Source organism: Rhipicephalus sanguineus, chromosome 6, assembly GCF_013339695.2.
Source record: "Rhipicephalus sanguineus isolate Rsan-2018 chromosome 6, BIME_Rsan_1.4, whole genome shotgun sequence".
Taxonomy (NCBI): domain Eukaryota; kingdom Metazoa; phylum Arthropoda; class Arachnida; order Ixodida; family Ixodidae; genus Rhipicephalus; species Rhipicephalus sanguineus.
Window position 1 is genome coordinate 169,626,277 of NC_051181.1, and position 27,783 is coordinate 169,654,059.

The 27,783-nt window shown below is 48.0% G+C and overlaps 1 protein-coding gene across 3 annotated transcripts in view; it reads right to left on the reverse strand.

Annotated features, from left to right (window-relative positions):
- The window catches only part of LOC119397034 (E3 ubiquitin-protein ligase SHPRH), a 269,191-nt gene that overhangs the window by 35,523 nt on the left and 205,885 nt on the right, over positions 1 to 27,783 (reverse strand). For all 3 annotated transcript variants that reach the window (XM_037664462.2, XM_037664460.2, XM_037664461.2), the window contains 5 exons: positions 26,610 to 26,680; positions 24,860 to 25,000; positions 21,400 to 21,501; positions 10,811 to 11,065; positions 2,465 to 2,557 (listed from right to left, as the gene is read on the reverse strand). In XM_037664462.2, coding sequence (XP_037520390.1) covers positions 2,465 to 2,557; positions 10,811 to 11,065; positions 21,400 to 21,501; positions 24,860 to 25,000; positions 26,610 to 26,680 — 662 coding nt within the window. The remainder of the gene's footprint in view (positions 1 to 2,464; positions 2,558 to 10,810; positions 11,066 to 21,399; positions 21,502 to 24,859; positions 25,001 to 26,609; positions 26,681 to 27,783) is intronic.

A 27,783-nucleotide genomic window follows, 5' to 3' on the forward strand; every position in this document is an offset into this window, starting at 1 on the left:
ACCGCTGCGTACTGAACCACGGTAGAGATGACCACAGGTAGGAAAGAAAGGAAACGGCGCAGTTCTGAAGGCACGTGTGCAGTAGAAGCGATACTTTGCTTGCCGCAACCGCTGCGTACTGAACCACGGTAGAGATGACCACAGGTAGGAAAGAAAGGATACGGCGCAGTTCTGAAGGCACGTGTGCAGTAGAAGCGATACTTTGCTTGCCGCAACCGCTGCGTACTGAACCACGGTAGAGATGACCACAGGTAGGAAAGAAAGGATACGGCGCAGTTCTGAAGGCACGTGTGCAGTAGAAGCGATACTTTGCTTGCCGCAACCGCTGCGTACTGAACCACGGTAGAGATGACCACAGGTAGGAAAGAAAGGATACGGCGCAGTTCTGAAGGCACGTGTGCAGTAGAAGCGATACTTTGCTTGCCGCAACCGCTGCGTACTGAACCACGGTAGAGATGACCACAGGTAGGAAAGAAAGGATACGGCGCAGTTCTGAAGGCACGTGTGCAGTAGAAGCGATACTTTGCTTGCCGCAACCGCTGCGTACTGAACCACGGTAGAGATGACCACAGGTAGGAAAGAAAGGATACGGCGCAGTTCTGAAGGCACGTGTGCAGTAGAAGCGATACTTTGCTTGCCGCAACCGCTGCGTACTGAACCACGGTAGAGATGACCACAGGTAGGAAAGAAAGGATACGGCGCAGTTCTGAAGGCACGTGTGCAGTAGAAGCGATACTTTGCTTGCCGCAACCGCTGCGTACTGAACCACGGTAGAGATGACCACAGGTAGGAAAGAAAGGATACGGCGCAGTTCTGAAGGCACGTGTGCAGTAGAAGCGATACTTTGCTTGCCGCAACCGCTGCGTACTGAACCACGGTAGAGATGACCACAGGTAGGAAAGAAAGGAAACGGCGCAGTTCTGAAGGCACGTGTGCAGTAGAAGCGATACTTTGCTTGCCGCAACCGCTGCGTACTGAACCACGGTAGAGATGACCACAGGTAGGAAAGAAAGGAAACGGCGCAGTTCTGAAGGCACGTGTGCAGTAGAAGCGATACTTTGCTTGCCACAACCGCTGCGTACTGAACCACGGTAGAGATGACCACAGGTAGGAAAGAAAGGAAACGGCGCAGTTCTGAAGGCACGTGTGCAGTAGAAGCGATACTTTGCTTGCCGCAACCGCTGCGTACTGAACCACGGTAGAGATGACCACAGGTAGGAAAGAATGGAAACGGCGCAGTTCTGAAGGCACGTGTGCAGTAGAAGCGATACTTTGCTTGCCGCAACCGCTGCGCACTGAACCACGGTAGAGATGACCACAGGTAGGAAAGAAAGGAAACGGCGCAGTTCTGAAGGCACGTGTGCAGTAGAAGCGATACTTTGCTTGCCGCAACCACTGCGTGCTGAACCACGGTAGAGATGACCACAGGTAGGAAAGAATGGAAACGGCGCAGTTCTGAAGGCACGTGTGCAGTAGAAGCGATACTTTGCTTGCCGCAACCGCTGCGTACTGAACCACGGTAGAGATGACCACAGGTAGGAAAGAAAGGAAACAGCGCAGTTCTGAAGGCACGTGTGCAGTAGAAGCGATACTTTGCTTGCCGCAACCGCTGCGTACTGAACCACGGTAGAGATGACCACAGGTAGGAAAGAAAGGAAACAGCGCAGTTCTGAAGGCACGTGTGCAGTAGAAGCGATACTTTGCTTGCCGCAACCGCTGCGTACTGAACCACGGTAGAGATGACCACAGGTAGGAAAGAAAGGAAACAGCGCAGTTCTGAAGGCACGCGTGCAGTAGAAGCGATACTTTGATTAGCAAAGGTAGCCGCAAAACCACACGGGGCACAGAAAGGAATAAGAAGTGGTACTGACAACTGTTTGTTTAATGAAATAACACCAAGCTTATGTAGATCAGCAACATGTGTCCACCGGAAAACAACAACAAAATAAGATGGACAACCTTCAACAAGAGTGCGCAACAGGTGCTAGATAAACACCAGAATATAACAGAGGAGCCAGTCACTTAGAATCACGTCGACAGGGACATAAGTTCACTCTTGGTAGCTGTTCACGCAAGCGAATGTTTATGCACCCCCCGGTTGGTCCGATATAAAACCGGAGAAACTAGGCAGCACATGAAGATTAACGGGAGGTGCATAGAAATGTCACATGAGTTTGCAAGGTTGCCCATAGGCATGCACGGCTGTTGAGATGTCATCATCATCTAAGTGTGCTATCTCATACTCTGAGACAATTAGCAGTGCTATGTTCTGGCCTAGTTTTATTTTCTTCAGTCATACTTCTTTTAATCATGGAGGGGAATAAGTTATCCTATGACCAACACATGATGGGAAATTACAACAATAGTCAATTAAACAAAGTATGCTTGTAACCAATCACTAAGTACTCTCTTAGGATAATTCAGAAGCAATGTTATGAGCATGCAGGAGAGCTTAAACACTCACGCTGGAGAACACAAGGGCTTTGGCACTGGGATCATCGGCCCTGATTTCCAGAATTGTCTCTATGATGCCACCAATCTTCGTAGTGTGGCTGCCCTGGAATGAGTCACATTTTCTATGCCATAATCATTTGCCAAAGATTATATACATATTCATGCGGTATACAGTTGTTCAAAGGGCCAGATAATGAAGAATGAATATGATTTTCACAACTGAGTGGTAATCATTAGTTTATTCCTCAACAATGTCAGTTTGACTGGTTGGACTGCCACTGAAATAGTTACATATATACAGAAGAGATTTTTTTGCAATGGGCCAAACATACTTGCAAAGAGAAGAGACACAGACACAACTTAGCGGTTATCTTGATTCTATTTGCCAAGAGTTTCGACAGGTGGGTCGGTCTTCATCAGGGCTAGTCCTGATGAAGGCTGGCCTACCTGTCGAAAACGTTGGCAAATATAAGATTAAGATAACTGCTAAGTTGTGCGTCTCTCTCTCTCTCTATTTATATATATATATATGTGGTGATCAGCACAGATATATATAAAGTATCTAACATGAAGTCTACAAACACTGCACTCATACAATAACAATGTTTCACAGATATATGCCAATCTGAGCAACACCAATGCGAGAAATGCTGTATAAGTGATTGCTGCCTGAAATTTACCCACAAGGCTTCCCAAATGCTTCATTATATCCCATGCCATATTTGAACACTCTCAGATGCCTATTAGTCCCCGTCATGTATCACACCCTTCGCCAGCCCTACAGACACTGGCTTTTTGCACATGTTTGGAACTGAGCATATGTAGCGAGTGGTGTAATTTGTCTTTTGTCTCTGTATACTCCAGTCCCTCTAGAATTCTCCACCTACACTCTGGATTTTCAGAGCCTGTGCTTCTTATTTTAACTCCCATTATCTTTAATACTGCATGAGCAGTCATTATGGGCGACTCTTTGAATAAACATTCTGGCCCCCTCAAAGTGGTGAGTCCCTCAGTAGCAAAGCACTCTTGCCATCCCATGCACTGCAGCAAGGCTTCACCTCTACATTTCGCCACCGTCTATGAATAGGTACGTGATTGTTCAATACATGTGCTGCCTGTTGCAATTGTTGGGTACGCACTGACCATGTTGTCTTAAATGAAAACTAGCAATAGAGCAAGCAAAGCTAAAGCAGCTCACTGCCTTGCAAAACCCTTATGATGTAGAGAGCATAAAGTTTTCATGTCAATGAGACATATGCACACATCTTTTTTAGCCCACTCGTCCTCTCAATCTGGGCCACAAGCTATGTGGGCACAGGCCGGAGAGCAGCCACTGCCTGTTGCACGTTCTTTACTCTGTGCATGTCGCAGCTCGGTCTGTTTCATTACTAACGTCATCATCATAACATATTGTTACAGCGAGTCGTGATGAAATGGCTTTATTTGCAAAGCTCTTCGTTCTTATCTTCTTCCTCGCTGCCTTTTGCACGTCTGTTACATTCCCCCCCAAGCAGACGAAGCCCGTTATGCAAGTCAGGATGGGCAAGGAGGGTAGAAAGGTTTCAGGTGAGCAATATGAGTGAGCTGCATTCTGCCTGATTGTCGACCATTGCACAGGAGACGAGCCATTACATAAGTAAGCTGGCTGAGACGATCCGCAACTACAAATGGGCTCAAATACTGTGACAAAAGCTTTTGACACAATCCATGCTTGTGTTGCGGTGCCCAAAGCAACACCAAATCACCTTTTTTGAATGTTACTTGTTCGTTGACAGTCGTTGTATTGCTCTTTCGAATGACATTGTGAGGCCAGAGTCCGAAGACGAGCTATTCGACGGGCTTCTTTCGCGAGGCACGAGGTCTTCGATACAGAATCGTCATTGTGCATAATAAAGGATAAAAAAGTGTTGAGAGGGCTTTAGGGTAACCTTGCGTACAGGAGATAAAATGGGCTAAAGTCCGTTGTTTCATGTTTCGCCATGTTGTACGCGTAAGTGATAAAAGGCAGCACGTCGTCCCAGTTCTTATGATTGGAGTTGGCAAGCATGTTGGTCAGTGTTCTGTTTGTCCATTCAACGAGGCCATTTGTCTGCAGATGATAGGGTGTGGAATGAGGGGACTGTGAAGTGCCCACACGAAGTAATTCTGCAACGGCATGGGCAGTGAACGGTCGCTGATAATAACATGTGGTGGACCATGACCAAGGACCACAGAATGCAGCAGAAAGACCATCACAGAAACCGCGGTGGAAGAGGGTATGGCTGCGGTTTCGGCATACCATGTAAGATGGTCCACGCAGACGATTATCTAACGGTTTCTATTGTTAGATAATGAGAATGGACCCAAAGGGTCAATTCCTACTTGTTCGAAAGGCGTACTATGTGGTGTCAATGGCCAAAGGGGACCTGGCACCACGGTGGCCGGTAGCTTGTGACGTCGGCACGTTTCGCAACCAGCAACATTACGCTTGGTTGTTTCGTACATCTTTGTCGAGTAAAAGCGTTCCTGCGTGTGGTGCAGCATTAGTACGAAACCGAAATGGCCGGATGTCGCATCGTCATGCATGGCGCGTAGAACGTCGGAGCGGAGAGTCTCAGGCTTAGAGTAGTTAGTCTTTTAAAGCAACTTATCACAAACAATAAAGCGACCGCTGCTATGGGAAGTACGGGCGGTGACAAAAAGCGGATCTAGGGTGACATCGTTGTGTTGTTCTCAATGAAAGTTGGCCGCGTCGGGAAAAGTACTAGTAACAGCAGCGAGACAGTCATCAAAGTTTTCGGCATCGCAGTCGCTAGTTGCAAGAGAAATCCGAGGCAGTCTGCATCAGCGGGAAGACGGCCACTCTTGTACGACACCGTAAAGTCATATTCCTGAAGGTGCAGCACCCAACGTGCGAGGCGACCAGAGGGATCACGCAAAGCCAGCATAAGGAATGATGGTCGGCAGTCACCTTGAATGGTCTTCCGTAAAGGTAACACGGAACTTCTGCACGGCGAAAACAGCTGCCAGGCATTCCTGTTCCGTAACCGTGTAATTGTGTTCAGATATGCTAAGGCAACGGCTGGCATATGCAATGACATGCTCTGCGCCACTGTGACACTGTACAAGCACCGCTCCTATCTCAATTCCGCTAGCGTCAGTGTCAACTTCAATCGGGCAGGATGTATCGAAGTGACGCAAGAGTGGTGCTGATACTAGTGTAAACTTAAGTTGGGAGAATCAGGCATCACACTCTGGTGTCCAATTGAAGGTCGCATCCTATCGCAGGATACTTGTCATTGGGTATACGATCTCTGCAAACCGAGGAACAAAACGATGAAAATACGAACACAGGCCAATAAGTGAGAAATGTTCTCGTGCTGATTGTGTGTTTTGAAGGAGCTCACTGCTTCAATTTTACGAGGATCAGGTCTGACGCCATCCTTGTCGACTAAGTGTCCCAGAACCAGTGTTTGGCATTTGCCAAACTGACATTTCTTTGAATTTAGGACCAGCCCAGCTTTTTCAATGCAGTCGAGAACAAGGCTGAGACAGTTGTTATGTTCTTCAAACGTACGACCAAACATTACAACGTCATCGAGGTAACACATGCATATCCCCCACTTTAGACCACGTAGTACTGTGTCCATAAATCTTTCAAAGGTGGCAGGAGCATTGCAAAGGCCAAAAGGCATAACATTAAATTCGAATAGGCCATCAGGAGTCACGAAAGCAGTCTTTTCCTTGTCTTCAGGTTCCATAGGTATTTGCCAATACTCCGATCGCAAACACAGTGTTGAAAAATAAGAAGCAGCGTGTAAGTAATCAATTACATCAATTCTCGGTAGGGGATAGGCATCCTTCTTTGTCACAGCGTTTAGACGTCTGTAATCGACACAGAATCTCCAGGAACCATCTTTTTTTCACACCAGGACTCTTGAACGACACCTTTGTTCATCGTGTTCTTTACTTGTTCGACCACAACTTTGCGCTCGGAGGATGACACTCGGTAGGGCTTCTAGCGGATGGGGTGTGCTGAGCCGGTGCCTATCCTGTGGCGAGCGCGGGCCGATGGTAACTGAAGTGTTGCATCTCCATGTGTAAAGTTGAATGCAGCAACATGTCGGGAAGCGACCTGCACCAGCATCTGCCGTTCCGTTGTACAGAGAGCCTTGCTGATCATACCAAGCATTAGCTCTTCAGGATAGCAGTTATTGCAAGGAGAGGCAGAAGCGATGAGGTCCACAGTTAGTGCCACTATTGAGTTGCATGAGGCTTCATCGAAGAGAGCGATCTTCATACCACGAGGAAGGACAACCGGTGTTGCGGAACAGTTCAGTGCCCACAATGTTGCGACTCCTTCCGTGATGCACACAACAGAACAGGGCACAAGTATGTTCTTTTTAGCACAGTTTATGCTGAGAGGCCCAACTACAAGGCCAACACAAGCAGCATCAACGGCAATTGAAGAGACACGAACAAGTGTCAGGCACCAGGACAGTGCAATCACTTCATCAATCACATTGAGTGTTTTGCTGTCTTCACCACGCGAGCTTTGTTCAGAAATTGCCAGTACAAATAACTTGTTTAGCATTTTTTGCCATTACCAAAGTCAACAGAAGTGCCGCATTGTTCAAGAAAGTTGATGCCAAGAATGACGTTGTGCGAACAGTGCAAAAGAACAAGGAATTCTGATATACAAACACTTTCGAGCCAACAAAACACTCACAGCACAGACACCAAGGGGATGAAGCCACTTGCCACCTACTTCATGAAAGGCAATGGCGTCGTTGCAAGAAAACGTAACTTTGTGGCCTACACGGTTTTTGAAGGCGAGGCTCATCACAGACACAGTCGCACCAGTATCTATAATGCCACCGTTGGTATTCCGTCAATCAACACATTGACTTTGTTTTTGAGCATCACAACAGGCAGAGATATATCTTGCAAAGACCGTCCGGCAAACTCACCTCCATTGGCCGCGAACGCTAGTTTTCCGGCGGCGGAGGGGAAGAACGGCATTGAGGGGACAGCGAGCGATGGGGACGGTTAGATGTCAAACTCCACTCAGATGCTGGCGAAGCGATACGTCTGGTCTGTGTGAAAAACGGTCCCTTGGAAATAAATTTGTCATCTGCAGGTCATATGACGTACCGGTTCTTGGTGGCGAGAACATGGGTGGTGTCCTTCGTGATTGGCGGCATTGACGACAATACCGAGCTATATGTCCCGTGGAATTGCACTTGTAGCACACGGGAGGGTCGCGGTTCACACTACATTTGTCGAAACGAATTCTTGGTCGCTGCTGGTGGCAAGCAAGTTTGTTGCCATGCGGGTCTCTACCGCTCGCTGAAATCCGCCGTAGCGATCGTAAGTCGCGTCAAGGTAATGGGGTCGGTGCTGTCCTTGTCGCAGCCTGCCGTAATCGGTCACAGGGTCTTAGGAATAGAAACACAGCTGTTCATAGATAGGGCCTCTGTTATGCTTTGCCGCTCTTAAGTCGATCGGGCAGAAGGGACGGCGCGGCACTGTACGTTATACAAAGCTTCTTTCTCGGCTCTCTCTCTGCGGCTGTGCAATTATCAATGGAAAGCAAACGGCTTCCTTTGAGCAGCTCGTCTCCCCCGCTGGCCCTCAGGCGTTGCGGTTAAGCGACATCCCCTTCTCAGAGGCCGGCTTGGGAAAGAGCGGCCCGAACGCGTGGGAAGATGAGGCGGGCAAACATCTCCTGCTCTCCGCCGTCGCTCGAGGGGACACTTTAACGACCGACATGAGCTTTCGCAGCAATGCACGGTCCGAATGCGAGGGAGGCAAGGACACGCAAATGCCTTTTGTTTCCCGGAACCGTTTAACGACCGGCCCCGTGGGTTCAACTCGATGAGTGTGGGAAAATGGCGTGAATGCACCAGGGCTACAATCCCGATGTATTTCGACCGTGAGAATCCCTGAAAGCGTGAGATAAGGAGAGGGAGAGCCATGATGGGAAAGAGTGCCAAAACGCCTGTCTACACTGTAAAGACACTGCTGTCGAGATTAGGGACAGCCCAGTAGGGAGTGGCCTAATCTGAGGATAAACGGATTGGATAAGGGAATGTTGAGGCGGACCAGCAGTGGCCACCTCCCCTTTTCTTTGTTTACCGCAAGGTACTAAAGACTGGACGGAATTCGTTTCCCTTCAGTCTAGGCTGTAATCACTTAACTGATCGATCAGTAAGACTCTGTACGATGCAACTTTTGTCTGGGTCGTAACCACTTGGTGGTCGAACAGTGAGACTCGGTTCGTCGTATGCTGTAACAGTGTTCTAGGCTCTAACTTAAGAAAAGTTAAGTAGAAGAGTAAGATGCTGTTGATGTCTATGTTATCATCAGTGTGCTTCAGCAAGCTGTACATATGACTGTAAATATTTCGCTGCAACATACCTTCAAGTTTTTATTACCTCCAACCTGCCTCCTGCTTCATCGACGTCGATCATCTCCTTGACGGAACTTCAATCCACATCAAGGAGAAAACGAACAAGGAAAAACATAACTGCCTCTATAGTAGAGACGTGGCTGCTGTCGAGGCTCGAGATCCTCAATGCCCTTCGCCACCTGCTATGAAGAGAAGGACGCAACGTTTGGCTCGAACTTTGGCAGCAGGTGGGAGTGATGAGTGCTTGGGTGTGTCACTTGCGTGTGCAGGCCGAGCTCTTCACGGACTATTTGTCGGATCGTTGATGCAAGATCGAGACACTGGTTGCTGTCTATGCTTGCAACTGTTGTCACATTGGCTAGCCTGCTGCCAAACTTGGCCGTGATGCGTCTCGTCGAGTTGTTCGACAGTGCGAATGACATCAGCAACGGAAGTCAGGGTGTATGAGGAAATTGTAAACATCCTCGGTAATTTTGTTTAGGATACTCTGTCTTCCTCTGACATTCCAGAGTCCTGCACAGTTCACAACTTGTTCAATGCAGGTCGTGCAGGTCTCGCCTGGCACTTGCGTATGTTGCGTCTGTTCTGCCCTTTTCTTTTTCGTTGTGGAGTCGCCGAAGCACTCTTTGATTTCGGAAACAAATCTGTCCCATGTCGTTAACGTTTCCTCATGATTCTTGTGCCATACTAAAGCAGTATCCGTTAGAAAGAACATGACGTTTGAAAGCTGTAAAGCGATCTCCCACTTGTTGGCGGCGCTCACCCGTTTGTAATGGATGAGCCATGCCTCGACGTCTTCGTGTGGTCTTCCGGCGAAGGGACAGGTTGTGGAGCAGAACTGGCTGGTGGTGCAGAAGTGGAGAGGGGCGTCTACGGTGGGGAACATGCTCGACCTAGCTGGATTCAGTCCGTCGAAGAACTTGGGGTTCAACCTCCATTTTCGGGTGTCGAGCACCTTCCACTACAACTGTTACAGCGAGTTGTGATGAAATTCAGAGGAGATGGACGATGGCGCTAGTGCACTGCGACCTTGCAAAGCTCTTTACTCTCTGCCTTTCGCATGACCGTTACAATATCATCCGAAAAAATACTGCCGATTACTTTGATTGTTTCATATGCGCCAATTTCAATTAAAGTTTAAAGGATAGAGTTGGGCAAGGTGCTTGAACTAAAAGCTCTTCTGCCTGGTTCTAGATGCCATTCTGGATTCAACAACAACAAAAGAACGCTTCCCAACAGTATTTGTTCAAAGAAACCTAGCAAGCAAGGGCAAAGATAAGAATGTACTTATTTTTCCAAAAGCTGATATCAGCTGCAGCCCACCATTTCTTCTGCGTTTGCTCGGATACAGTGTGCACCCAGCAGCAGCCTTGGTGCGCTCATCACTGTCCCTGCTCAAGAGACGCTGGCATATCAGCATTGCTCCAAACTGAACCTCAAAATTATCTTGGATCCTGAACAAAACATTAGATAATGTTTCAAGTTGATCATAAGAAGGTAATTACCGAGCTTCTGTAAATTAGTCTCTTCAAAGTAACTTTAGCAGCAGCGAGGTGTTTCTGCCTCTATTGAGGGTTTGTGCATGAAAACAACAGATGCCGTACTGTCATAGCGTCTTTATGGAACATCGACGTTGTTTAAAGAAAAGAAGAAAAAAAAAACACCCTGTGTGTACCTTTTGAAAACCAGGAAGCAAAGAGAGGGAGTGTTCTTTGAAGACATGCTGCTGCAGTTGCATTGGTGAGGTAAAAAAAAACAACCTAAAAAGTGATCACCTGCAAGACATACGTTGAGCTACTCGTCTATGAGCGCAACTGATGGTGTGCTGAGAAAAACTGTGCAAGATGGGGCACAATGTTTCGCCAACACAGCTGTGCTCACTGTGGTTGGCACACCAGTTGGCCTGTGCCCTCTTTTGTCTAAGTGCTGTTTCTATCCCTATCAATGCTTGTTCAGGACACTGACCTTGACCGAGAATCTGGAGTGGGAGGTGGGTGGTGGAGCAGTGTCGACGTAGAAGACGTCCCCATGAGCACAGCTGCTTCTGCAGACGGCACACAGCAGGCTGCCACTGCGCATGCACGACGGAGAGCTGCCCACGATCTTGATGCAGTCCAGGCAGAAGTTGTGGCCACACTGCATCACACTCCAACGACGGCCCAGTGGATTCTGGCAGATGGGGCACGGCTCGGGACTGAACTCACCCCTGTGGCTGCCAGCCTGGGGCAGACAAGCATGGCGTGCGTATTTCTTTTTTCACCTACACTGGCAACACGAGCTCCAGCCACTGTCTACAATCAAGTTTTGAGGAGAAAAGCTGGTTAGGCCTCCTCGCTGGCTGTGAGGTTGTTTTTTGCATATGCAATGCGTAGATTTATGGCTAAAATGAAACTCATCATTTCTTGGTATTCTGGCAAGAACATATACGAAGCCTGTGGGTGTAAAATTCAAGCTAAGGATTGAGTTGGATGCTTTTTGTGCAAGTTTAACAGTGGTTAGGAGATCTCGGAGAATATTTGCACTGGCTCTAAGGTTGCCCTAATTCTTAGTGATTTACACCTTAGCAATATTGAGAAACGTTTAGAGGACACCTTTAATTCCATTATTAAGGTTTTTTTGTTACATGGTGTGGAGATAGGTTTGCAAGACGCTTACCCTACGAGGCGACTGGCAAGAGACGCGACGTTCTCCACTGCCGCAGCGAACAAAGACGTTACGGCCGGGTTCGTCGACTCCGGCACGGCGCAGAAAAGGCACTCGAGGCAGGATGTCAACAAACAACACGGGTTTATTAACCCAAGATGCAGCACAGTACGAAAGTCACGGGCTTGCAGGCCGTAAAGGGAACTCCGCAAGACCGATCGAGTACGCTTGCCAGCGGCGCTACGACTATCACAAAAAGGGCAGCAGTCGAGCACACGAACGAGAAGCCGCCTGCTAGAGCAGCGCGTCAACCTCTCGTGCTAGCCTGAGAGCATCTCTGACGCGGGCAAGCCCGCGCCAGACAGAAGCGAGCTCAAGGGGGAAAGGGGGGTTGTCACTGGCGGCCAATGAGGAACGGCGTTGCGCAGTGACGTAAGCTAGCTTGGTGGCGTGAGCATGTGAGCATGTCGAGGCATGCCCGGACGCGTGCCCGCGCGCCGGGAAGCGACGCATGGCTGGCGCTGCCGCCGCGGTCGCCATACCGCCGATTAACGGCGGTCCCCGGCGCTCGAGCCGCGCGAGCCCAACACACGCGCTAGCTGGGGAACGAGGCGCCAAAGGGGTGGGCGCGCTCAATTCCCACAATGGACAATTACTTGATTTTTTGTAGCTGTGACGACCTTGAATCTGTGATTATCTCAGGGACTGAACAATTTGAATTCAATGGAGGAGGGCTGAACTTCACATTTCCTTAACATTTCAGAAGAACCATGTATGCTGGCAATATTCTCGAAGAAGCATACTAAGCTTATAGAAACGGTATAGCCATGTCATGCCTTAAGTCTTCTCTCACCAGGCTTTAACGCACAGGTTATGCGTCTTTTAGATACGTGCCTTTCAGTGGCCACTGTTGCTGAACATTTAAAAAAGCCCGGTTTGTTAAGTCTGAGCAGGGTTGCCGAAAGCAGCAGTAACAAATAGTAACAGACGTGTTGAAGGTAGTACTCCTTACATTCATTGCGTATCCCACAGGCTAAAGAAAGTGGGAGTAGATAGGGCGTTAATGTTATTCTTACGGCTGCCATTAAGCTAAGTACGATACGTGCCTCTGTGCAGGGAAAGAATGAGCAGGACAGGAACCGGATTGACATTTATTTCTTACAACACACCAACAAATTCACAGGTTGCCTTACAGGTGTGGTGTATAACGTCCTCTTTAGCTGCGGCCGCTTTTTAGTAGGACAGACGGGCCGCTGTGTTAACCAGAGATTATTGGAACATAAGAGATCGCCAACCAGAGGCTCACCCTTTAATCCATCTTTACATTGTTGAGAGTGTAAATGCATGCCAAATCTGAAGAATGCGCAGTTTTGTGCAGGCACAGGAATGAAGAAACATCTCTAAAGGTTGAGGCATGGCATAGCGATAATAGAGGTGGGCCAACCTGTGGACTTGCATGAAGAAGAAATCAAATGCCTGAACTCTCACTTTGATCCTTATGCATGCCGGATTGATAGGTGTTGCCTCTTGCCTCGGCATGCACAGATAAGGTTTCGCACCTACTTTCATTACTGCCGCTGCGTGCTTTTTCAGTTGATTTGTGGCATCTTGACTTGTCTCTTGTGTCCGTGTTTGCACACCCTGCCTTTTAACATGAATGGAGTTGAACAAACTTTTTCACCGCCAAATCATCCAGCAACAAACGGCGCAGCCAAGAACTTTGTAGGCACTTTCTAGAGATCAGTCAATTACCACATGAAAGTAGGAACAACTGCGGAGGATGCGTGTCATAGATTTCTGGCCGTCTACAGAACAGCCCCTCCTGTTGTGGCCAGCTGCACTGCAGCTAAACGACAGAAGCATAGCACACAATCATTGACGGCCCACAGTACAAGACGTGAGTAAGAAAAATGCACCACAAACTCTTGTCAAGGCAGCACTTGAAAGCACAAACAAGTGGGTCAGTGAAACTGAAAAGAACAGCAGTCATACAGAAGCTGGACGAAAGAGCTCCTTGCACCTCTTGGAGAAACGATCGTACCGCAAGAGGAAAGCCACGTTTGCAGAGCACAAGACGAGTGAACTTGGATATAGGCTCTGTGTTTCAACCTCAAAGGACAGTAAAGCAAAGACAGGAGAGCGAAGCCAGGCAGGACTGCACCATCACGATGTAATCTCAGACTAAATAAGCTTGGTGCCAGTTAAATCGGAGCTCCTCAAAATTAATTCGGTAAACTTTCGCATGCACGAAAGTTCCCAGTGCACTATTTTGGGCAATTTAGAGCGGCATGTGCGTGGCATCAGTGTCTGACAGGGTGTTTTTATTGTCGCCTTGCGTCAAGCACGAGTAGCCGTGCCAGCTGTACGTCAGGCAGTACTAACTGCAACAAGTTCTCACTTTTCTAGCAATCGATCTTGATTGTTCACGAAGTAGATAGGCCATCCTTTAAAGGGTGAGAAACAAAGAGGGCACCACAGAGCTCACCCTTCGCAATTCCAATGCTATTGATTAGAATGGATTCCCACAGACATGTAGCTGCTCACAGTTGCCCCCTGCAACGCTACGCGGTTATTCTGTGAACTGTGGGAATCGAGCGCGCCCTCCCCTTTGGCGCCTCGTTCCCCAGCTAGCGTGTGTGCTGGCCCCGTGCGGCTTGAGTGCCGGGAACCGCCGTTAATCGGCGACATGGCTACTGTGGCTACGCCGCCAGGCCTTTTTGCTCTGTGCGAGCCATGCGTTGGTCTTCCCCGCATAAGCCACATGTACGGACATGCCCGGGGCATGCTTGCACCACCACGCTAGCCCACGTCACTGCGCAATGCCTGTCCTTATTGGCCGCCAGTGACAACCCCCTTCGCCCTTGAGCTCGCTTCTGTCTGGCGCTGGCTTGCCCGCGGGAGATGCTCTCAGGCCGGCACGAGAGGTTGACGCGCTGCTCTAGCAGGCGCCTTCTCGTTCATGTGCTCGACTGCTGCCCTTTGTGTGATAGTCGTAGCGCCGCTGGCAAGCGTACTCGATCGGTCTTGCGGAGTTCCCTTTACGGCCTGCAAGCCCGTGACTGTCGTACTGTGCTGCATCTTTGGTTAAGAAACCCGTGTTTGTTGACATCCTGCCTCGAGTGCCTTTTCTGCGCCGAGCTGGAGAGTCGACGAACACGGCCGTAGCGTCTTTGTTCACGGCGGCAGTGGAGAACGTCGCGTCCCTTCTCGGTCGCCTCGTATAGGGTAAGCGTCTCGCAAGCCTATCTCCACAGAACCAACTTAAGAAAGAGCTTTGTTGAAATTCCTGACACTGAAAACAAAGGTGCCTTGCCTTCATGCAACTGAGGCTTACCGTATTTACTCGCATAATGATCGCACTCGCGTAATGATCGCACCCCTAAATTTTGTCGTCAAAATTCGATTTTTTTTTCCCCCGCGTAATGATCGCACCCCGAACTTGCCGCAGCGATATGCCGTGTGCCAAGTCTAGCTGATGATCATCATGTTTACCATCTGTCGAACGTTACGTAAATAACTCTTCAAGACTCACCAAGTGAACTGCACGCACCAAACAGATTCCTAATTTTTGCCCACCGTTGGCGGAAGCGTGCCATCTTAGGATAGCAGTAAAGACAAATGCCGTAGTTTTCACCACATGCCCGCCATGTGTTTCTACGTCTGTGGCAGCTGAACGCGCCCATCTCTGTTTCTGTCCTTTAAACATGGCTATGCTGTTGCCGCAAATTTACCGATTTAAACAAAATAATTCATTATTTCGACGGAAGAAACTGTTCTGACGCGCATGACCCACTCACGACCTCCATGACTTACGAGAAAAAATGCGTTCGCTTAGCTCCGCCAGCCGCCATGTTTGTTTTGATCACGTGGTTTTGATATCCCGCAGTGTTAAGGCCCAACCGGCCCAACCGCATGCACGCGATTTTCGAGCGACGGAGACGAGCGACAGGATTTGCTGTCGCGGAGGGCCATCCATCGCCGTCGCTTGTCGCGTCGCAGGTTTTTGGGAAACCAGAAAAAATCGCTTGTCGCCCGGAAGTGAGTGTGACGATTTCCGGCAACATGGCAGCATCCCTGATCCTCGCTTTTGCTTCGGTTGCAATTTGCTCTTTATGCTTCCAATCGGCGTGTACTTCAAGGAAAGCAAGTTATGGACTACCTTCTTTACAGCCCCATCTCACGTGGAGAGCGAGGCAGCGGCCGTATTTTGTCGCTAATTGTGATCGACGGTTCGTTTTGATGTTTCGGTGGTAGCTTGCTGCATTTGTGGTAGCTTGCTGCAATGTCAACATCGTCGTCGAGTGAGGTAGCCCTTCTCGTTGCGAAGCAGCGATGTGAGGCGCTGCGGCTTTTCTTAAACGTTTCATGACAACAAGAGGAAACGTTGTCGAGATGCGCCTCGTGGGCTTGTTTGAGTGCCGGTTCACGATGGGGCGATACGCGAGTTTTACTGCCGCGTTTAAGCTGAAGGCGGTTACGTGCTCGAGCACGGCAACCGCGCTGCCGGCAGGCATTTCGGCGTCGACAAAATCAGAATTAGGTATTGGAAAAATCAGCGTGAGAAGCTCATAGCTACCAACAGCACGCGCCGGGCTTTCCGCGAAACCAAAACTGGCAAGAACAAAACTGTTGCCAACAGCTTCAAGAAGACAGGCATATCGAATGCGCTCGACGGAACGGAAGGTAACCTTCTGTGGGACTGTGATGACACTGCCGGTTCCGACAGGGAATCGAGCGGCGACGACACTGACGCCAGTGACGCTTCAAACTCTGAATGAAAGTTAGGGGGTCAGTGAATGAAAAAAATAGGGCAATATGCAATGCATGTAGTTCCTGCGTAATGTGTGCGTTTATTACAAAGGTAAGCCTTACTCTACTTTTATTTTTGGTTATGTTCAAGATGGCTATCGTAAGAATTCCGATACGCGACTTGTTTGCGTTTTCGGTGCTCAAAATATTTCGCGAAAAATTTACCCCGCGTAATGATCGCACCCCGAAATTTGCGTCAATTTAAAAAAAAAAAAAGTGCGATCATTATGCGAGTAAATACGGTAACTGTTTTTGTTTTCATGGTGTGCGATGTTATGTGTTTACTGAAAAACCCTGTCCTGTCCTTACTTTTTCCTTGATGGTACGCGTCTTTTTGGTTTTTCAGTAAGCATGTACCAACTAGCCCAACAAAAAGTTCTATTATGATGTTACGTGTTCTTTGGACTGAGCGCAAGCCATTCAATTTGGCATCGTGCTACTCTGGTTTTAGGTTTGAGGAAAAAAGTAGTCGACATTGAAACTTTTTGCTATTTTCTTAAATCGATGGGACAGTTGATGTACGAAAGAAATGACAGCACATTTTTTTATCTTAATATCTAGCTCAGCTGTTTCAACCGGACAAAGGTCTCTCAGATACCGACACAAGCACATGTGCCCAGCGTTTTTTAGCCAAAGTACCTGCTGCTGAAAATGATCACGACATGCAACACTGTGGCAAAGCACTAACAGGTGCACAGTGCAGGATGTAAAAGAGCAAATATGCATGTGTGCATGGAAAGTCAAGACATGCGGTCAAAACAAAACGAGGAAGCACAACCGGTGGTGCGCAACGGTTCAGCGAACAATTAGCAAAATCAATCAGTGGATTTCAAGAGCATTTTTTACAGACAAATCTGTTCATGGCAGTAGCTCCTACAGAAAACATGCCTTGCTTGTCAGCAACCAATTCTCAATAAAATCTTGAAAGATGCTTTTATAGCTTATTTCCAGGCTTATAGTAGTTGCTGCTTCTCCATAAATGCATAAGATTTGTTTCACGGTATTACGAAGAAGACAAAGATGATGCTGGGCATTGTGGCAAACGAGTGCTGAACAACCGGAGTCAGTAGAAGATGAAACAAAGGCTCCTAGTAGATATCAAAAGGAAAAAGACGGACCTGAGCAGGAGAGATAGACAATGTGGGTGTCATAATGAATACCAAGAGACGGCAAAGGGTTAGATGAAATTAAGAAATTTGCCCTGATAAAATCTCGCCTTGGTTCTGCAGTGGACATAGGATAGGCGGCTGTCCAGGGCCCCTCACCAGGCCACATAGCAAATTTTAGTTAGACGCTGGAAGTTGTTGTGTGCCGAATGAAGAGCAGTATGCCGCAAGAATTTTTCAAATCGGTTCATTACGAGCTGAGAAAAACAATAATTTGTAGCGGCGCGAAACCATGATGTGAGGAGGCGAGTTTCAAACCCTTGCCACTCGCCCCGTGTAGCCTTAGCAAGCCAAATCCCTTCCCTGCCCTCTTCACTTGACACATACGCATGAACACGTCGTGCGCATGCATGGTCACGTGCGCATGACGTGCCCGAGCCAGCCCGAGCACGCGAGCGGCGTTGCACGGCCGCTACCTTTTTTTTATGTAGCGGCCGTGGGCGTTTTGTCGGCGTTCCCTGTGGTGTACTGCCTGTTTCTGCGGGACGGGCATGAAAGTTGAGACATTTGTACGGGCATGAGAGTGGCGGTATCATGAGCCAGTGCCGCATTAACGTTTATTTGGACGCAGTAGAATAAATGAGCATAATGAGTGCTCGAACGCGCCAGAACATCACTTTTGTTTCCAGGGCTGGCGTCTGCTCGATGCGTTAATCACGGGGACACGAACGCACGGGAAAGGGAGGCACATTAGCCCCGCATCTCGCTGCAATTCACGAAAAAAAATGAAAAAGATGCACACATTCCCTTTGTGTGTCCCATTATTTCTCTCGAGTTTTATTATTCTATTCAAGCAACAAATTACACAAACTACACATGTCGTGTCAAATAATTATCGCAGTGTCACGTGGTACTGTTGGCGACGTCAGAGCACAGTCGTCTATGTAGAGGAGCGACGTCACAGCACTACCATCTACGTAGGGCCATTTTCTCATGTACGTCATCCCCTCATTCTCTAAAGCGCGTGCCCGCGAGTGGAAGGGCAAGCAGCGTTCACCTTGAAATTTGACCCATTTCCACGGCGCGTAGCGTTGCAAATTTTGGCAGACGTGATCGTGAACGCCCAGTGTATGCATTGCGCTCGTTATCTCAAAATTGTCAAACCTGGTGAGGGGCCCTTTAAAGCCAACCTTTGTCTCATTTGGAGGGAAAGGAGTTTTGCACTGGTTCTAGCGCAGTGCTCTTTCATCTAAAGATGCTTTGGATGAAAGGCTTTCAGAAATGAGTCGACAGACTAACCTTAGCTGTAGCTATGATTACTGCATTAAATATATTCCAGCCTCTGTTGGGATGATCTTTACTGACGGGGAAAGGGATGGCATTCACGCACAAAATTTCTCCCACTCAGCCTTCAGATTTGCTACTTTTTGCAAGAGATCATGTTTGTTGGAATGTGGCCACAGTCACTCCAAATCAGTGAAGCTTTGAAGCTCAATGGACCTCGTCTGCTACCACCATGTGTTTGAATGGCTGTCGTGAAGAGTTTTCTTGTTTTTTAGGTCAGCAATTTCTTCCAACGCGTGCAAATGTTAAATCACAGGGGGTTGCCGACTGAATTTGCTACTGGAAGAACGCCAGAGAGACAGGCATTTTTCTGTCTGAGACACATTCAGGCTCCTACACTACAGTGATGTCCTTTCGATGTAGCACTTGGCGTCGTTACCTGCCTGGCTTCTCAGGAAATAACTGACAACTGCCTCACAAAAACCCACAAACAGTTTCCCACCTCAAGGGCCTCAATGGGTGCAAAGGGGGCAAGTCACTCGGGGCGGCCACGAGAAAAAGCGCCCGTGTCATCGCTTCCCTTTCTCGTCCGTGTCCTGTTTGCACCGGCCGTCCCGAGACTGCCAGACGCAACACAAGTTTGCCTCCCTCCCATGCGTACACGATGGTGCAAAAAGATGTCAAAATTCACATCAATTGAATCGTTCGATACGACACTTAAACATGCAACTTGAAAAGTCTGGATGACTGAAGCACAGCAGCTCAAGAAAGAGTCCCACTCACCAATGTTCCCAGGGTCATCAGCCATCCGGCTCACTACATTCACCTGGAGTGCACTGGTGCAAGCTTGTGTGCCTCTGACTATAGTATAGTTAATTGTTGCATTTGTGAAAAAAAAAATGCTGCTAAATGACCTTTTGGAGAGCTTTAATTTGGGCAAATTTGTGCAACACCCTGCAAAGTTAATCAACACGAAAGACACAAGACCAGTGCTGAGTTGCGCAAGGACAAACACACAAGAAACATGCACTTGCACTGGTCCCGTATGTGTGTCTTTCGCGCTGATTAACTTTGCAAGATAAATTACTTTTGACAGTGATCGTCACACTGAGTTTGACAGCTTTGCCTATTTTGGCATTTGCATGACCATCAAGCACAGCCTTCTAGATAGCACTTGCTGGCCACTTCTTTTCCACTTGGGCTACAGGCTGTAAAATCCTCAGGAAATGCTTGCCAAAGAATGGACAGTTCACACACTAGCGTGCCCCAACCACTCACTGTAGGAAATAGGCAGAAATGATCAGGAAGCAATGCAATTCCACACGACGCATTCCCATTCGCTGGCTGACGTGCCCTGTCACCAAATTTCGCCACCAGGAACCAGCACCGCGCTGCATGCTTGAAAAAAAGGTTGACCAGCTTGCCACCTGTGTGCAGCAATCTCCCAGAGCCCCACAGGAGTGTCCAAGCAGGAAGGAAACTTGAACTGGTGCCTTGCATTCACACAATGTGCCACAACATGAGACTGCTCACAAGTACCACAGATACTTCCTGCCCGGCTGGATTGCCTATACCAAGCCAAAAATTTTAAGAAAAGCCACCAGAAAACGTGGATATGCTTGCTAACCAGCAGGTGAGCTGTGTAATTGGTGTTGTCCGTGCAATTCCAATGTTACGTTGGGAGATGCATTAATGACTGTGCACGGGAACACAAGCTGTCTTTAAAAAATATAAAAAATGTGCATTTAGTCACTCAGTGCAAGACTTGCAAATGTGAGCTTGATGACCAATATGTAGAACTGATGGCACAATGGGATCACAATTGCTTGAAGAGGATCACATTAAGAAGAAGGGCATGCGGTGACACATCAGTCTTAACCCTTTCAGGGTCAACGAACACCTTCAAAATGGACTTACGTGTATGTCATTGACCATTTTGACAAGTGATGGCTGTCTGGTTTAGAATCTCTCAAAGGGTAACCACTTTGTTACTCTCACCAGGGTGCGATTACACCGGTTTGCCCACAGGTACTGACTTACACAAATGATGCCGCGGTGGTTGCGTTTTTTTTTTAGGGGACTCGCAAAACCCGCTTCTGTCACGTTGGCAAAGGAAGATTATCGGCCTCTCACTTGTTCTCGCTTCTTTCTGGACTCACCCGCTTGCGCTATGGATGTGCGCGCCGGTTGCTCTGCTGCGAGACTGCCAAATCAGAATCGGATTGATTGGACGTGTCATACGAGGGCTACTTACAAGTTAAGATGTTGATCAACAAGCGACATCTCACACAGCGAGACACTGCTGAGTGTTTCCATTTGATGCCACTTCATGCACTGATATTTATACATCTGTGAACTATGTTTATTGCAACATACAATTTTTGAACAGTTGTATAAGCTTCACAAGTGTTGAAGATTGGGCGAGTTGGTTCGTCGTACTTGAACTGGTATAGCGCATTACGGGCCGTTTCTTCTTCCCCGTAATGCGCTATACCAGTTCATGTATAAGCTTTTCTTAGAATTTATCTTGCTCTTACTCATGAATAAACTATGTGTATGTAACAACACAACTGACTTTTTTTGTCCCTTTATGGTCCCCCTAAAAAAAATTACGACAATCTTTTCCTGAAATAGATTCATCTGAAGAATTTAAGTCGCCAATAAAAGCAGTTGTGCATATATTTCAAAGGTTGTATCCCTAATCGTGCATACCTTTTCAAGGTTTTTCAGGTAGAAAAGCTGGCCCAGCTTTTTCTTGAGATCATTCTGGTACAAGTCCTTTTCACAGAGAAGCTTTGACCACTGTTCTGGCACCTGTGGAAAGACAAGGCGTTGTTGTACAGTGAAACCTCGTTAATACGTACCTGCCGGGAACGCGGCATAACTACGCACTAAACGGTAGTACGCATTAAACACCCAAGTACAAATTTGCATTTCCTAGCGTACGCCATCACCGCCAGCAAATAAATAGAGTGCCACAGCAAATATTGCCTAAAGTACCCACCGCAAAGCCTTTTCCTTCTTTTTGCGAAAGTGGAGAAAAGATCCTGGCACACTCGCACGACCGCCCGATAGGGCGTAGTGGCGACGCCGAAGAGCATTTCGAAAGTATTGCAGGGTCCGGGATACGCGGTCAACGCAGTGACCGACGTAGCGACAGAACGGACAGTGCCTGCTTTCCGCGGTATATGTGCGTGCGTCTAACCGCGATCTGCTACTAAACGAAAACTGACACAGTTCCAGTGAAAAGCGGTACGGCCGCGTGGAGCCGATCGCCTCCCGGCTAGTTGCGTGCAGCGCGTCACCTACCCGGCTCACGCCGTCACTACCGGGCCGCTTGCTGTGCCACACGCGCGCATTTATCGTGGGAATGTTGTTCGTACCCACTTCGCTCCAGATCGTGCACAGATGCGGCGAGTAGCTTGTTCGGTTAACGCAGCGATGACGAGCTTCATGCAAGCGATGCGCACTCCGCGATGCTCTAGCGGTCCTGGCAGCGGACGGAGGCGCGTTGGGTGGTCACCTAATAAAAGTGTGCAGTATGGTTACAACCGCGCTACGCTTGCTGTATTGTACATGTGCGTTTAGTGTGATAGCGTCAATGCAGCGAGGTTTCTCGGCGCCCGCGACCCGCAACGCTAACTACGCAACAGCGATCTGCTTTCGCTTCTACAAAGCGGTGCGCGCCTGATGACGGCTTAGTAGCGTTTGCAGTCGGGCTAGTTGGTACATGGCTGAAGTTCTTCGTCCCTGCCCGAGCATTTGTGCCATTAATTCAACTTCAGCCTTGAAGACGGCCGCGCACAACGAACCGGCAGCGATCGGCGGCTCAGCACGTTCAGGTTGTCGCCTAATAAAAGCGTGCAGTAAGCTTAAAAAGTAGCGCTGCGCCGCACGCGTGCCCGAGCAGATACCTGAAGATACTTATTGCGATAAGGTTGTCGGCGATAGGTCGGTGGCCGCCACCTCGCCTTCATTCTTTCCCGATGCTTACCCGCAAATACGTCGCCGCAATCGCGCAGAAGTCGGAATCGGGGATCGACTGATCTGCGCACTTCTCAAAAAGGCGGAAGACCTTTGGCGGCACATTCTGGCGTCGGGAAGTTGAGCGGCGCAGTAAAATTTTATGGCACAAAAAGTTATCGCGGTACGCAGGGTACGCACTAACCGGTAGTCATAGGGCGAACCACTACGGCTTAAGCGGTCAGCGAATGCATTGGGCTCTATGGGACTCGGTCGGGGATTCGTCGCAACTACGTTTTAACCGTTAGTACGTTTAAAGCGGGTACGTATTAACAAGGTTTGACTGTAGCTAAGCCATAGTTGGCCGCAATACCACCAAACTAATTTTCACAGTGCACACTTCCGATTTGGAGCAATTTCTGGAGCAAAAAAATTTCCATTTTGAAGCACTTTGGAGCCACAAAAAGCAACATATTGAAGCACTCTGTAGCAGGTAATTTTGCATTTGGAAGCACTTTGTAGCAGGTAATGTCCCATTCGGGAGCCCACTGGAGAAGCAAGTTGCATTTACGTTCAGACACCTGAATAATTATCACAAACTCTTATGAAGAGCTACTCAATCCGCCGCAAATCTCACGGAGAAAATATTCTCCAGAGCACTGATTATTTCACTCGGTTATGCAAAAATAACAGCGTCGTGCAAGTGGATGTTGTGGAATAATCTCTTTGAAAGCTTTTTTTTTTTACACAAGCAAATAAAAAGAATATTGGATCAATAAAATTGTATAGTATTATGAAATGAAACTCTCCATGTGGTCGTCAAAGTGCACGGCTATTGAGTTCACGTTAAAAAAATACGTGGCTATGCCATGCTTTACCCTCCTCGCTTTCCCAGTTTGTGAAGCGAGGCACAGCTGTGCCAAGTGGTTGCTAGGCAATGTGTAGTGACATCATAGCCATTTCTTATCTACACTATACTGTAACAATTCACAGGGTGTCCCTTCACCTCTAAGACGACTCGAGGGTGGTCTCTTCTCAGTCGATGTGTTGATCCTCAGAACATTACAAAAGCTTTCGGCACCTAACATGGTTTTGCACTGCCTCCTTTGACCGGGCGAAAATGTCACATCATGACGACCTCGTGATCGTGTCACAAATTTTGGCCATCTGTGATGTCATACGGTGATGTCATCGTGTGACTTTTTTGCATCACTTGCGTTGACACCGACAGCACCGAAGGAAAATTTTTGCCTTTGACAAGGCATCTAAGGCTTTTGCCTTAATAAAATGTTGCACTTTAAATCAGCACAAGTGGCAGACAAACGCCGGCACACACAATGGTGCCTCATTGCATGGGTGTGGGGGAACTGTGGAGGGGCTTGCAGGGCGAGGGCCCCCATTACACCCCCGTGCTCAACGTTCCCACGGTCCCCTCTTATGCATTCCCCGAAGGCGATCGATTGTATTGATCAGTTTGACCGATTACTGAATATTGCCTTAATTACGTGCTGTGCAGTGCTTGAAACGAGCTACCTGTGACGTGAACCGATGCATTGCCGCCAATTGGCCTAGAAGTCACGAGCCTCTGCGGACAGCGCATTCTGCTGTTACTTGCACAACGGAATCTGCACCGGTACCGTGCATGACATCGTCGCTTTATGTAGATGCACGCACGAGCCCTGTTTTGTCTGCGTTATAATCCTTGGTCTGTGGCTGCCACTTTCGTGACCCAAAAATCAAGTTGCACTTGTTTTGACACATCGGTGGTCCGATTGCCGGTGATGTAAACTGTCAAATACGAGACCCTGGTGAAGTTTGGCACAATTTATGTGAATTTTATCAGGATGGTGCAGTACATCCGTTTTGGTGCACTTTGGCACAGTTGATGAAGGAGTGGAATCCCCGTAGTGCACTGCATTGGAGCCAGTGATAAATTGAGAATGGCTATTGATAAGATGTGACGAAAGTGGAGGCATCTTAGATGAGGTATAGTAAGACATGATGTAAGCATGCAGAGGATGCAAAAGCAGCTTGATTTATTGCATATTATTTTGAGAGTGAGCATTGCTTTGCTGTGCAGACCAGCACACCATATTGCCACTATGACCAAACGTGGTATACCCAAGTATGATATATGCAAAAATGGCTGGATAGCCACAGAAGGTTGCCACCAGGAAAATAAAAGGAGAGGAAAAAGTGAAGGAATCACCTGCCACGGCCTGAGCACATTGAGGGGCACAGGCTCCTCCTCCACTTCCTCAGTAGGCATTTCCAGCCGGACAGTGGCCATCTCCAGCTCGTCAAGGGCTCCCACATAGTCCCTGACGCTCATGTACACTGCTCGCATTGCCTGCAAATCAGCGACACGGATGCCACAGTATTGCCACGAGCGCTTCTTTTATTATTATTGCGATAGAAATTATATGGACAGTCTCGGCTGGTTTTTGTCCGTCGCCGCCGCCGTCATGCACCGTATATGTATAAGTATGTATATATATATAAATGCCCCAAAGAAAAATAATTCAGAAAAACTCTTCCGAAGCGCAGAATCGAACCAGGGACCTCTCGCTCGGCAGCGCGTAGCGCTAGCCACTACGCCACGAAACGCAGATCGCCCACAAAGCTAATGGCGAGCGTTATATACATCTGTAGAAAAATTTTTTTTTAGCGCTGCAGAGTTGAGGACGAAAAAACATGGACAACACAGACGAAGCGCATCTAACAACTGGATTTATTGAAAAAAAGAAGGTCAAAAAGGAGAGGTAGAAAAGACGTAACATACGAAAGAGAGGGCACTGTAGGCAAACCACGCACGAGCCAAGCATTGGTGCTATCTATGCAGTGAAACACGTGCATAAATCTAATTCAAACTTTTCTTGTCTGTATCACAGAAGTCACTTATGCTCCGATTACATTTATGTTTGTGTCGCTAAACATGCCACTTTCTTTCTGTGAGTGCTATAGATGGGGAGCTAATGCATGCGCCAAACTTCCCCGACATCATACTGTAAGCTTCAATGATAGTTCTTCTGTTTTTGTCCTTGCTGTGCACCACAATGGAAGTGTCCCTGAAATTTCGGTTACATTTACAATCATAGCAGTGCTGAGCGAGATTCCCTTCGATTGCAACCCTACTACACAAATTTTTGTGTTCCTGAAGCCTTTTGTTCAGGCACCTGCCCGTCTGCCCAATGTAAGATGCCCCGCAGGTTAAAGGGATCCTGTATACAACTCCTAACCTGCGGGGTGCAATGGTAATCACCCCATCACCTCGTCGCAATCCTCGTCGCTGTGCCTACCAATTTAACAAAAGGGCATACATATGCAAATCCTTGATTCAAAAGTGCAACTAGCAATATACATGGCACATATTGAATAGCTGCCTTACATGCTTTGCACTTTCCACATCCTTGGCGATGTAAAGGAGCTGAACGCAGCATGCAGCACTTCCACTGCAGCATAATACTCTTGTAAATGATTGTTCACTGTGCATGGGAACATCAGCTCATCATCAAAAATAATGAAATGGCCAGTATACACGCACACTGTGCTGCCTGCAACTGCGAGGCACAATTTAATCTTACCAAGATTTTGGGCAAGAACACAAGTGCACAAGGTATTTTAGAAGCACATTTTGTCAAAAGAAGAGGTAATGCCTGTGACGCACCTGTGTCACTCTACAGCACTGAAACGTCTGGTTTTTTTTTTTTTACTGATCGTGCCTGCACATTTGTGCTCTTTTAACACCTATGCGAGATAGTAGATCAGTTGGTAGTATGCACTCGACCTGTTTTGAGCGTCTTCTTTCGTGATCCTAGTTTTGTGCAGTTACCCATCGTTTACAAGACTACACCAAGTAGCTCCTCAAGATATTTTAATTTAACATTCCTTCACCAAGATTGAAAAGGAAAAAAGAGCAAAGCACATGCTCGGGCAGTCGTCCCCACTTGAGCACTTACCCGAAATTCTTTCTTCAAAGCAGCAAAGAGCTGGACGTGCACTTGACCATCACTGCACAGGACACTGTCCCCTGCGGCAGGCATGGAGAATTAAGAGATCCAGCTAAGTCATAATATTAGTTCAGCAGACAAGGTGTGAGCTGAAACAAGAGGAACAGATCTAAAAGAATGCCTGTGAACCAGAAAGAAAATGCAAACGAGACATGCTCTCTAAGGTGACGAAAGTATGGTGTCGACCAGTGCCCATGCAAGCCAAGCAACCTCCGTGTTTGTGACACTGCGGGTGCACTGCACCGAGTAGGAATTGCTGGAGATGACACGACTGCGGATGTCAACCACGTGGCACGGTGCAGGAGACCAAGATAAAACACATACACGGTAGCAGGGCTTCCATAGGAACATTCAACAAGTGGTCGAGCTGTTTATGCAGCTTAGCACTAAGGTGTGCTGGAACGAGACAAGTGTGTCGCCTGCGCAGCAAACCAATGGGAGAACCGCGGTCCCTCTTGCTACGACACCACCCAGAGGGCACCGCGGTGTGCATAACTCAAGGGCTCAACTTTCTGTATTTATTGAGTAAAACAGTCACGTAACACAACTGAAGAAGAAAAAAAATGCAGTCTATTGACTACATCTGAGAAATCTTGGAATTTCCCAGCGATTTGTGACTGCATTCAGTCGAACTGAACAGTACATATTGCTAGCATGCTTTAGAACATGCCAGAAATCTCAATTTAAAGCTTCCTGCCGAAGCAGCGCAGCGCAAATATTCAGCTTTTGCTTGTGCCTCGCGGTCCCTACGCATTTGACAGCACCTGTACGCCTGTCTGGTTGTTACAGTAATATGAAGTTATGCGACAAAACACACGAGGAAGGATCACATTAACAGTGTCAGGTGAGTTTCACGAGCACTTCTCGAGCACGGTAATTTGAGCTACTTGGTATTTCGTGATTGTAAAACAACGGGCAAACGCACAGAGTTTGTCTCTGCATTTGTTTTTGCGCTGTTTTCTGCGATCTTGAGCACCTTGCATCTGCATCGGTCGGGAGAGGGGTTTCGCTAAAGAAAAAAAAAACGAAAGAAAATTCAAAAGTTTACTCCTCAAAGGGGTGCCCGAGTGCAGGAATGCAGCTCGGTGTTCCCGCAACGTACTGGGGGTGCTGAATCTGAACT